This window comes from Colletes gigas, unplaced genomic scaffold (genome assembly GCF_013123115.1).
Source record: "Colletes gigas isolate AHSC1104 unplaced genomic scaffold, ASM1312311v1 Colletes_gigas_Sc00043, whole genome shotgun sequence".
Classification (NCBI taxonomy): Eukaryota; Metazoa; Arthropoda; class Insecta; order Hymenoptera; family Colletidae; genus Colletes; species Colletes gigas.
The window spans coordinates 833,684-846,121 of record NW_025106672.1 but is presented as its reverse complement, the minus strand read 5'-3'; the positions used below and the strand labels follow the sequence as shown (position 1 = coordinate 846,121).

The 12,438-nt window shown below is 32.4% G+C and overlaps 1 protein-coding gene across 1 annotated transcript; it reads right to left on the bottom strand.

Annotated features, from left to right (window-relative positions):
• Positions 1-5,744: 5,744 nt before the first annotated feature.
• Positions 5,745-11,655, bottom strand: LOC122403021 (sorting nexin-6). The gene is made up of 10 exons (XM_043406296.1): positions 11,141-11,655; positions 10,964-11,014; positions 10,614-10,829; positions 10,409-10,530; positions 10,170-10,306; positions 9,754-10,061; positions 9,502-9,684; positions 8,214-8,277; positions 8,059-8,144; positions 5,745-7,206 (listed from the first exon to the last, which is right to left on the bottom strand). Exons 1-10 carry the CDS (start codon positions 11,144-11,146, stop codon positions 7,156-7,158), a joined length of 1,224 nt encoding a protein of 407 aa, XP_043262231.1. The 5' UTR covers positions 11,147-11,655; the 3' UTR covers positions 5,745-7,155.
• Between the last annotated feature and the right edge of the window lie 783 nt (positions 11,656-12,438).

Genomic DNA, 12,438 nt, shown 5'->3' with positions numbered 1-12,438 from the left:
GGGTAGGATTTCGAGGGTATGTCAAATGGCCAAAAATGATTGTAATTGACCCCTGCAAACGAAAATAATTTTTCCAGAACAATTAGAAATTTTTTAATTTTGTCGAGAAATTTCAAGTCGATTTTTTTTTTAAATTAGTTTTTCATTTTTGTTTGGCGCCCTACAAAAAAGTTGTCTAATACTTTTTTGTAGGTATCCATGGGCTCTACGTCAGAAAAAAATTTCCATGAGATATCGTTACTATTGTAGGAGTTATGGTCGTTTGAAAATTGGACCAGTTTTAGGGGGTTTTTCTCGCTTTACGGGGTTAAGGAACAACTTTTTCAATATTTTTAGAATTTCTACATATTCTTCAGTAAAATACGCGTTATCTGCTTTTTGAAACGTTAAAATCCTTCAATCCGTTCAGAAGTTATGACGTTTTAAAGATACGCATGAAATTTTGGAGTGACATTTCTGGCCTAAAATGATATTTTCGGTAAGGAATTTTTTTCTCGATAATGGTTAGGAATTCGTGGGTATGTTTATTGACCAAAAATTATTGTAATTGACTCTTGCAACTAAAAATAATTTTTTTACAATGATTTGAAATTTTTTAATTTTGTCGAAAAATTTGCCCACGTACTGGAATTTTTTTCTCAAAAACGCTTAGGATTTCGAGGGTACATATATCTAATCACCAAAAATGATTGTAATTGACTTCCCTAGCTAAAAATATTTTTTTTGGTATAATTTGAAATTTTTTAATTTCGTCTGAAAATTTCAGAACCTACTCGAATTTTTTTCTCGAAAGAGGGTAGGATTTCATGGGTATGTATATTCACCAAAAATGATTGTAATTGAGCCCTGCAACCAAAAATAATTTTTCCAGAACGATTTGAAATTCTTTAATTTTAATTTTTAATATCTTTTTAATGAAACCTCAGTCATGAAATTGATATTCATGCTTAGAGCTAATAGCAGATTACGTTGAAAAATAAAAAAGAAAATCTACCTAAAATAATTTGTTTTTCTATATTTTTCTAACGACTTATCGAACGAACCTCGTATAAGAATTAAGTTTATTATTGTTCCCTGAAAGGTTGCTTCGATTCTGATCACCGTGAAACCGAGAAAACCGAAGGGGAATCACGTCGTCGTGGCTCGAACGGTTTCATTCGATCGTATCAAGCCGAGCGAAGCCAGCTGATCGATAAACTTATAGGAAAACGTTCGCCTCCGCACGAACAGGTGCGTTATTTCATTCCGTAAATCAATACGAAGGATGTCGCGAGTTTTATGACGGTTTCCTTTGATGTTCGAAACGATCCTCCGATATATTTCGCGAGTGTTCGTGCGATCACGCGGAACGCCAAAGGTGAGTTTGTCAATAAAGTTAGTCGTTGGTCGACAATCAGGTGTTTTAAGGGGCCAGTCTCGTGTGTACGTTGCAAAAATTTAATCTTTATTAATATTTTTTAACTAAATCCAACGTTATAATTTATTTCGAAAAAAACTTCCGAAAATGACATACTTTCGATTTTTGTTGTACTCTGAATTGTTACGTATTTTGACGCGCTGATTACGAGTATAATAGTGAAACGCAAATTTTATTTTCATAGTGGTAACCATGAAAAAATTATTCAAATAATAGGTTTTTTTTATTTATTTCCGTGAATAATGGGAATTTTGAAAAATACTTCAGACAAAAGTTGTAGAGCTCATAAAAATACACATTTTATGCCCTATTGATTTTTGTCATAAAGATAATACTTTCTAAGATAACTGAAAGGCAATTAGTCACTTATGCGGGGCAACCCTCGATTGCAATGTCCTTTACACATGTTATGTATATTTGTCTGTGCAGAGCTTAAAAGTTTTTATTTTTTGAAACGAACACCGTTATTTTTTAGTTTTCGTGCGGTAATTTCACCTTAATTTGTTTTTTTGTTATTGCAAACTATTTTTTAGTTTTCACAATATTGTTCTATGCATTTTGTTTTCGTTTTTTTTAGAACAAACAGGTTTATTTTTTAGTTTATATGAGGTTTTTTCGTTTCTTCTATAACGAACAGTCGTTTAATTTAATGTTTAAGTGTAGGTTTAGGTTTAAGTCCGGGTTATTCCTTAAAAATGATAGTTTTTTTATTTACTTCCGTAAATAATGTGAATTTTGAAAAATACTTCCGATAAAAGTTGTAGACCTCATCAAAATACACATTTTATGTCCTATTGATTTTTGTCGTGAAGACGATAGTTTTTGAGAAAAACGATATCAAATGTTATCAATATCATGAAAACTAGTTTGCAATAAAAAAAAAACAAAATAGAGTGAAATTACCACACGAAAACTAAAAAATAAAGGTGTTCGTTTCAAAAAATAAAAAATTTTAAGCTCTGCATAGACAAATATACATAGTATATGTAAATGACATTGCAATCGAGGGTTGCCCCGCATAAGTGACTAATTGCCTATCATTTTTCTCGGAAAGTATTAGCTTTATGACAAAAATCAATAGGGCATAAAATGTGTATTTTTATGAGGTCTACAACTTTTGTCCGAAGTATTTTTCAAAATACTCATAATCGGTACGTCAAAATACGTAAGAATCTAGATTACAAAAAAAAATCGGAGGCGCAGATTGTCAGCAGATATCTTTTGACTCTGTCGTAAACATTTCAAAACAATAATGTGCATTTAAATTAAATTAACATAATACTTGACATTTATCTCTAAAAATTTAAGTTCAAATAAAAAAAAAATTGATTTTTTTGAGGTCCCATATGAGACTGCCCCCTTCAAATTCCCCCAACGTCTCGAATCCTTCAAATAGTTGCGTTTACGCGAAAGTTGACCATTAAATATTTGAAAAACTTCCCTAATCTGTTTTTTTTTAATTTGTCAATTGATAAATACGTTATACAGGGTGTCGAGAAACCCGAAAATTCTTTTTAAAACGAAATCAAAATGTCGATTGAGAGATGGAAGGAAATGTATGAGACCACTTGAGGCCCTGCAGGTTGCGATGGTTGGTTAAGCAATAAAATTTTAGGAATAAAATCTAGAGTTTTGTCTAACTTGGAGAAAGAACATTCAACGAGCGTCAATTTTCGATTGTGCTTTTAGGTTTTCGTCAAGGGGATCGATAAATATAACGGGTAGAGATTCCCAATGTTTAACACTAGATTTACGGATGTTGATTATATACCTATTTTTACTGAAATGAGCCAATTTGACTCATACAACAAAATTCAAGTTGTTTACAAAAAAAAGTTCCAAATCAATTTAAATGAATGATTGTGGCGTCGCTTTCGATGCTCGCCACCAGAGGGCTCGCGCTCTCACAAGCGCTCAATCGACGCGCTAAAAATAGGTATACCACATTCGATAATGCGAAATGAAGGGATCTGCAGGGGAGAGGAAACAGCATTTACATATATTTCATTACATCACCAAAAATCAACGTATGTTTTTAAAAAATAATATTTAAGTTTTATGCAACCCTGAAAAAAATTTTACTGGCAGATTCTGGAGGCCAAAATAAGACGAAAATCAAGAATACCAATTTGTTGATCGAGGCTTCGTTAAAAAGTTATTAACGTTTAAAGTTGCGTCTGTGAGGCGAGAACCGTGCGCGCTGCACACTTTAACTTTAAACGTTAATAACTTTTTAACGAAGCCTCAATCAACAAATTGGTATTCTTGATTTTCGTCTTATTTTGGCCTCTAGAATCTCCCATTAAAATTTCCCCCACGTAATCAAATTTTTAATAAGTCAAATTGGCTCAATCCGTAAATCCAGTGTTAAATTATACACTAAATCCGCACCCCTATTCCTGCATCACCAAAAATAAACACCAATGTCATCATTCGGTACGAGAAAAGGTGAGCCCATTATTTTATTCTTTCTACAAAACATAGTTTCCTATTCCCACGGAAAACGAGGTATTTAATATCAGCAAACAAAGTAATTTCATTAGCGTTACCAAGGAAGAAAGAAATTGCAGAAAAGTTTAATAGTATAAAGTTTGGACTTTCATTCGACATGTAGCAATTTTAATATTTTCCTTTGCTGGTGGAATCGTGAAATTGTTCTACGTAGCGTAATTTCTAAAATTCAGTTAATATTTCGCATTACAGCATACGAACACTTTGACACCGAGAATTGGACGAGTTCCTGAGGAAGAAATGGCCTTGTACTACAACGAATAATAAAACGACGAACCATATTTTGTTTAAACAAATTATTTTTGGAATTAGTCTGTTTCTTTTATAGTAAAAATATTTATGGACGACGAGTCAATAATCATTTATATTTTCAAAGGGAAAACGGCAGAATTATAATATACAAGGTGTTCGGCCACTCCTGGTAAAAATTTTAATGGATGATTCTAGAGGCCAAAATAAGACGAAAATCAAGAATACTAATTTGTTGATGGAGGCTTCGTTAAAAAGTTATTAACGTTTAAAGCTCCGCGCACGCAGCGCGCACGGTTCCCGTCTCACAGACGCAACTTTAAACGTTAATAACTTTTTAACGAAACCTCAATCAACAAATTGGTATTCTTGATTTTCGTCTTATTTTGGCCTCTAGAATCTCCTATTAAAATTTTTCCCAGGGGTTTCTTTTACAGTAAAATATTTATGGACAACGAGTCAATAATCATTCATATTTTTAAGGGGAAAAAGGCAGAATTAAAATATACATAAATCAATGTGATGGGGCATTGAGCAATATTCAGTACTATTTTTAACGTTTAACTGGAGAAACTCTAGCAAAAATAGCAATTTCAGAGATTAGCTTCAAGTTTACCATGAAATTAAACATATGATGATCAACGCGAATACAGGTACAATATATTTTTTATTTCCATATGCTATACAATATAGAATATAAATTTGCACTGATTTTAAAAATCCTACAGAACATTAAGAATTTAAATAGACAATGGAAATAATCGAATTTATTATTTTTAATCACATTTTAGTTTTATATCCTCTTACTTAATAATCATTATGATTTTCCTAGAAACTTAAATTTATCAAAATTAACAAATACGTAGTATAAAAATGTAAAAGGAACTTTAATAAGACCTGGAGTAAAATTAACCAGCATTATCAAAGGGTATATCATTCGATGTGTAATAACAAACATGATTAATGAAACAATGGCATTACATTCCATTCATAGCATGATTGAATTGATCATTTTATGTTATCTACAATCGTCGTATGTCCATGAAGTTTGTATGAGAAGAACAAGACAAGAAACACATAGAAACAATAAAACAACTGTTTTTGTATGACACTAAAAACGTAAAATGTTTATAAAACATGAGTAATAACGTGATATGAAAATTATGCGAATTATTGCACGATAAACGGCTCTGTAAATGATCTACAGGGCGTTTCAAGGTCAAACTGGAAACCCCTGTATTAATGTAATCCGTTCTACAACTTTTTCAGAATGCAAGATATCGACATTAAAATAAAATAATGTTATAATAATACATGGTGTTCGGCCACTCCTGGGAAAAATTTTAAAGGTGGATTCTAGAGGCCAAAATAAGACGAAAATCAAGAATACTAATTTGTTGAATGACGCTTCGTTAAAATGTTATTAACGTTTAAAGTTAAAGTGTGCAGCGTGCACGATTCCCGTCTCACAGACGCAACTTTAAACGTTAATAACTTTTTAACGAAGCCTCGATCAACAAATTAGTATTCTTGATTTCCGTCTTATTTTGGCCCCTAGAATCCCCCATTAAAATTTTTTCCAGGACTAGCTGAACACCCCGTATATCAGGATGAAATTGTTTAATTAATATGAGTAATGAATTCGAAGATTTTCACAGCAAATGTCTGCCATCGTAAATTACAAAAGGAATAGTCCATGACCACGATCCAATAACAAACCTTTCTCTGTACAAAGACAATTTACTTTTCTTTTAATTTTTTATCTTTGGCAGAGTTTTAATCATTCCTCTAGTAAAGCTGTACCAGACTTGTTCATGTACAAACACGTTGCATGTAACTTGTTCCAAGATCCTCTTACTCGTCGTTATGTTTATATATAATTTATTGAACAAACAAAATATTGTAAATTGATTTAACAGTATACAACGTGCTAATCTATCTATAAAAGTCTTAAAAGTTCGTATGTACTAATTTATGTTAAACCTTTAATCAACCTGAGAAATTTTGAAGAAAAAAAAATTTGCTTTTAATAATACTTTCTATATTATCATACATTTCGCCCCTCGAATCGATTGTGTACACCTGTAATCCTGTTTTGAATATTTAAAGCAACGGAGTTATTAAATGTTCACTTTTAGGTGATTCACTCACACGTATACGTGCATGTATACATACAGAGTTGTTATATACAGGACGTTTCATAAAATGCGATAAATTTTGGAAATAAAAGATCCTCCAAATAAGAATATCGTTCTTGATGTTTCACTGTATTCCCATGATAATCCATATTTTCAATAATTATTCGATTTAGAAATGCAACATATTAATACAATTTTAGTACGTGACAATTTTTTTTATAATTTTTCGAAACTCGCTTTACAAATGAGTATTCTCATATACATTATATACTCATGACATTTTATCGTCTTTTTTATCATTAACAATTAGTTTTTTAAAATTTTGAAATTCTGGAAATAAGTTTTGCAAAAATATATGCATACTTGAAATCTTGTTTTTAAGTAGTGACTCCCTTATTTCCTAAATGTAGCACACATTTAAAAACACCATGTACATACGCGTGAATATATATATATATGTAATATAAAGAATCTTATAGCTTATAACAGATTATTAATTTACATCTACAAAAGAACTCGATAAAATGTACCTATTCTAGTAACCATTTTGAATGAAATATTCCATCAAGAAATTTTATATAACAGATAACTACTTTTCAAGCGTAAACAATTATAACATTTACATAAATTTTTACAATTTAAAAATAGTAGACGTTGTTCGATTAATTTCGTGTGGAGTCCTTTTGCAGTTATATTACGATTTCATTTTCATAGTAATGTAAATCTAGATAACAAAAAATATATATTTTACAGTACCGTTACATTACTATAGTTTTAAATAAATTGTTATCTTCGTACAGATTACATAGTAATCTTTGCCACGACAACTATCAAACTGGATCACTGTTCTCGTAACACAGATAAACATTTTTTGAGCAATTCCGCGTGTGCCTGAAAATAAAACGCAACAAATTTTTATAACGTATCAGTAAATATACAGGGTGTTTGGCCACCCCTGGGAAAAAATTTTAAAGACGAAAATCAACAATACCAATTTGTTGATAGAGGCTTTGTTAAAAAGTTATTAACATTTAAAGTTCCGCCAAAACTGAATTTTTTTCTCGAAAGTGGGTAGAATTTCAAGGGTGTGTCTGATGACCAAAAATGATTGTAATTGAGCCCCACAACCGAAAATAATTTTTCCAGAACGATTTGAAATTTTTAATTTTGTCGAAAAATTTCATACCTGCTCGAATTTTTTTCTCGAAAGTGGGTAGGATTTCGAGGGTGTGTCAAATGGCCAAAAATGGTTGTAATTGACCCCCAAATCAAAAACAATTTTTCCAAAACGATTTGAAATTTTTTCATTTTGTCGAAAAATTTCATACCTCCTCGAATTTTTTTCTCGAAAGTGGGTACGATTTCGAAGGAGTGCCAAATGATAAAAAATGATTGTAATTGGCCACCGCAACCGAAAATATTTTTTTTTGAACGATTTGATATTTTTTAATTTTGTCAAAAAATTTCATACCTTCTCGAATTTTTTTCTGGAAAGTGGGTAGGATTTCGTAGGTATGTCTATTCACCAAAAATGATTGCAATTGACCCCCACAACCGAAAATAATTTTTCCAGAACGATTAAGAATTTTTGAATTTAACTGTTAATAACTTTTTAACGAAGCCTTCATCAACAAATTGGTATTCTTGAGTTTCGTCTTATTTCGGCCTCTAGAATCCCTCATTAAAGTTTTTCCTAGGGGTGGCCGTACAACCTGTATAAATTTAAAAAGAAAAATGACTTACTTTTGCATGTTTTATTTCTAGTTCTGTTAATTCAATTAGATTCTTCCTAAAAGCAGCTACTCTTCTCGTTTTGAAATCCGTCAATTCTGTAATTAAAAACTCAATAAAATTCACTTATCTATGAGAATATAGATTCATTTGTAAAGTGTAAATACCTTCTTTTCCTTTCTCTGACATTTGTTCGAATTTTTCGCACGCTTCTGTTTGAGCTTGTTCTGCCTGAATCAACAGAAACATAAACGATCTCAACCTTCGCTTATACGTACGACATCAATATTTAACAATATCGAGCACAATATCAAAACTTTCTTTTACAAAGAGCGTATCGTAAACAAGTTTCAAAACTAATTAAAACGTGCAATTTTCCTTAGTACTACGCCATGAAATCTGATATTTCTCAAAATTTTATTAACGATACTTACATTGTTAGATTCTTCTACTTTCGAAAATTACTACTTCTTCTTTATCACATAAAAGTATATTTCACTGGTAACATAGCTTGCACGAATACTTACGTAAATTTCACGATCATTGAATGAAAAAACACGGATACGAAAAAGTAAAAATACATGCAAGTACTGCTCATGCATAATATTTAATAACAATTTAATGCATAGTCTTTTCTATAATCCCTTCCTCCGACATATGGTAATATATTTTACATAAATACTAAAATTTCAATGTAACATTACTATTATAAAAATAAATTTGCAACCATCAGGCAATTTATGTGGAAGAACTATAATCTCACGTATCGTCCATCCACGAGTAGAACGCACAACGTGTTTACATCCCCACTCTTGCTGCTGTCCGTTGATTGGCTGTCACCGATCTTCGTCACAGCTATCGACCAATCAGCTGGCAGCAACAGGAGTGGGGATATAAACACGCTGTGCCTTCTTCTCGCGGAAGGACGACATATCGTGTACACAAATTCGAAATTTTGTTGTTAATGTTTTTATGTGAACTTCAAAATGACATTATTTAAAATATACACTACAGCAAGGCGCCAACATACAAATGAAGAGAAACACACCTCAGCAACCTCCACTGCCTTGACGAGCAAGAAAAATTAAATTTTTGGTTAGATTCTATGTACATTTTAACCAAACATTGCGTATTACATATGTGTATTTTTGTTCAACGAAAACAGTGGAATATCTCATGAAGAATTTATCGTAATAATGTAATTACGAAAGTAGTTTGAGATATACCACCGTTCATCCTGTACACATTTACAAATTTAGAAAATGTTATATTAAGTGAACAGTTAATATCTGATTTTGAAAGAAATCCTTTTCCATCATAATGTTTAACCCCTTAACTTACAATGATGTCTCAAAGACGTTATAAGTCTACCGAGCTAAACCTTGGTGTTTGGCACGCACAGTTGGAAATTAAATCGTAAGGCAAGAGGTTAAGTATTAAAAGTATTGTACTCACAGCATGAACATCTTTGTTTTTGGCACGAGCTTTCTCAAGAGCACGATTTGCAGATTCGTACGCGTGTAAAGCTTTCAATCTTCTGAACAGCAGTCGTTTGGCTGCAGCCGTATCCCTCATGTAGTAACGAAGAGTGTCCGACAATTTCAGATCTTCGTCGGAGGCTACTCGTCCTTCAACTTTCTATTACAACATTACAAATATAAATAACACGAATAGACGAACGAAATGAAATAAATCCAAATTTCTTACCCTTAATTTCTCAAAAGTGTCTGCAATTTTTGTTAAAAATCTTTCTAGTTTGCCGTAATCAGTCGTAGCCAATTGCAAAAGATTCGTAGAAATTTTTATGTAAGAATCGGCTACGTCTTTGTGTTTGGCTGTTTGGCGATCCGCGCGAAGCGTTGCCTCTTTTAAATTATGATGATACGTTTGCAAGAACGACATTTCTTGATCGAAAAAGTCATTCACATCTTTTACGGTCGCTGACAAATAATATTCGTCTGTAGTAGTAGAAAATGATTTTACTAAACCACCGAATACCTCCATTTTATTTTTTCCTAAAATAAAACAAAGAGTTTATACATTATTTTCGTATCAAACGTTACGACAATGTTTATAAAAGAATAATAAAGGAACTTTATGTAAACGCCAATTAAAGTCTTTACCTCTCACACAAAGATCTTGATCATACTCTAAAAACACTCTTAAATTATGATCATTTTGAAAAACTGGATGATTTGCTAGTCTAGTTAAAAACATTTCGTGCATAGCAACAGTTTTCTTAAATGTAGCTAAATATTCACTGTAATAAAAGTATAAACGTTACATAAATCCATCGATGTCAATAAAAATTATTAAATAATCTACATTTATATCAACACTCGAATATAAATATTTTACTTACGCTTCCAATTCCTGTTTCATTTTAGTGAATTCTTCACGGGTCATGTTACCCTCGCCCTCCCCAAGTTTTTGCAACTTTTCACGCGACGCATCAAAGTCTGGTCGTGGCGGACAAGGCGGAATCTGAAAGTATATATATCCTTTATTGCACGTTGGTCGTAAACTTAAAATTTAAAATAAAAAACAAATGCAGGAAGAAAACATACGATATAACCAGCATATTCTTCGTTCTCTTCGAATCGATCGTGTAACCACACAAACTCTTCGTGTTGCCTTACGACTAAATTCTCTGGCTTTTGGAATTCAGGTAATGTAGTTTTCGTATGTACAGTGAATTTAACTTTATCCTTTTCGCTAAGAGCGTCCGAAATATCCACTTGTAATGACTTATCAGAAAGGTCTACATTGTCCACATGAATTGTCTGTGAATACGAATTCTTTAAATTAGAACGACAAAATTGTAGAGTTTGGAAAGAAATGGCGAACGTTAGTAACCGAATTTCGATTAATTGTTATTAATGTAGAGCAATAAAAAAAATTATAAAAATATAAATACCTTTTTAGGGGGAACGTTACTTAAAATGTCAGTAGTATCGCATATACCGTCCTGAAACATTTTCTTCGATTAAAAATGTGCAATAGTTATTTACAACAACTTGGAAAGTTAAACTGCACTGTAGTAAATTCGTTACGAAGGCAGATCGGCGGACAAGTGATAACAGGTTCCACCTACCATCATGGCGTCCAAGCGTCTTTTCGACACGTTCTGCGTTTCACAATGTATACCTATCGGTCGGAATTAATCCGATAACGATCTAAACTGACATCCGCAAGAATATGGTTCCACTTGCAGCAGAGATTCGTCTTGTACTTAGATTTCCTTATAGACAATTACCAATGGAAAATTCTCTGCTGGTAAAACACACTTAACCGAGTCATTCGTAACATGTCAGAATGCGGCATAATCAAAAGACGTATGTATGTACGCACGCTGATAAATCAGCTGTAAGAATGAAGCGATTGTTTATGGAACTTACAAATGCAGCAGAACTATGCTCTTTATTATTTATAGTAAATATTTTAACAATGCGTATGTATTTATTACAGTCTGTGAAAAATGAATAAAATAATATTTTGTTTGATTTTAGAGTACTTTCTTAATACGTGTATCGAACGCATAAATAATTGATAACTCTTTGGGGCGCGCTGGGATTAAGTATCCCACCTTTTTGATGCACCGTAATGCATGGTGGGACATTTTTAGTCTTATTTACGCAAAGCAGTTGGTAATATCTTCGACAAATGTTACAAGTGTATTCACTTGTGTTGGCAACATTCAACGTGCCAATACAGATTCTGCATTGCAGAATACAGGTTTATCAATTGTTGCAAGCGGAAGGTTTATTGCGACAATCTTTTTTTTTTTATGTTTCTACATTATGTGATACCTTTATTAATAAAAATATACCAGTTTTGTTTAAAACGTAATACTATGCAATATGGGTCTGTTTTATTATCTGAAATTCCGTGCCGCAATGAGTTTGTTAAAAGTATGAATAATTTATCTGCTTATATCAAACATAACCTTTAATTTCGAAGAAAATATTTAAATAAGTAATATTAATAAATTTCTACGAGATGAGGGGTCAGTCCTGGGTCCCATACTTTTCAACATCTACATCAACGACATTCCCGAAAATCCCAATAACAAGCTACCCTTCTACGTCGATGATACTGTAATTTATTTCTCCTCATGGGCTCACAACCAAGCAGTCAAGTACTATCCAGTGATGACTTGGCTAGGCACCCACAAACTAAACGGGGCAAGAGTAAGGAGAGAAGGTCTTCGCGCCGTCTTATTCCCACTAGAGGGCTCTGACGTCACGTTGCATAGTAGTAGGGTCTCCATAACCACGAGAGATACATTTTTGTTCTATTCATGGCTAGTATTTTGAGCTAGTATTTTACGCCAATGCCTCTCAGTCTTTCCCTATCCTACTCTGTCCCTATACGTTTTATTCGCGTCCTTTG

Coding starts and splice junctions, on each gene's coding strand:
- LOC122403021 (XM_043406296.1), bottom strand. Junction 10,531..10,613: donor AAGAATATGCTGGTTATATC/GTATGTTTTCTT, acceptor ATATACTTTCAG/ATTCCGCCTTGTCCGCCACG. Junction 7,207..8,058: donor TAGAAATAAAACATGCAAAA/GTAAGTCATTTT, acceptor TTTTATTTTCAG/GCACACGCGGAATTGCTCAA.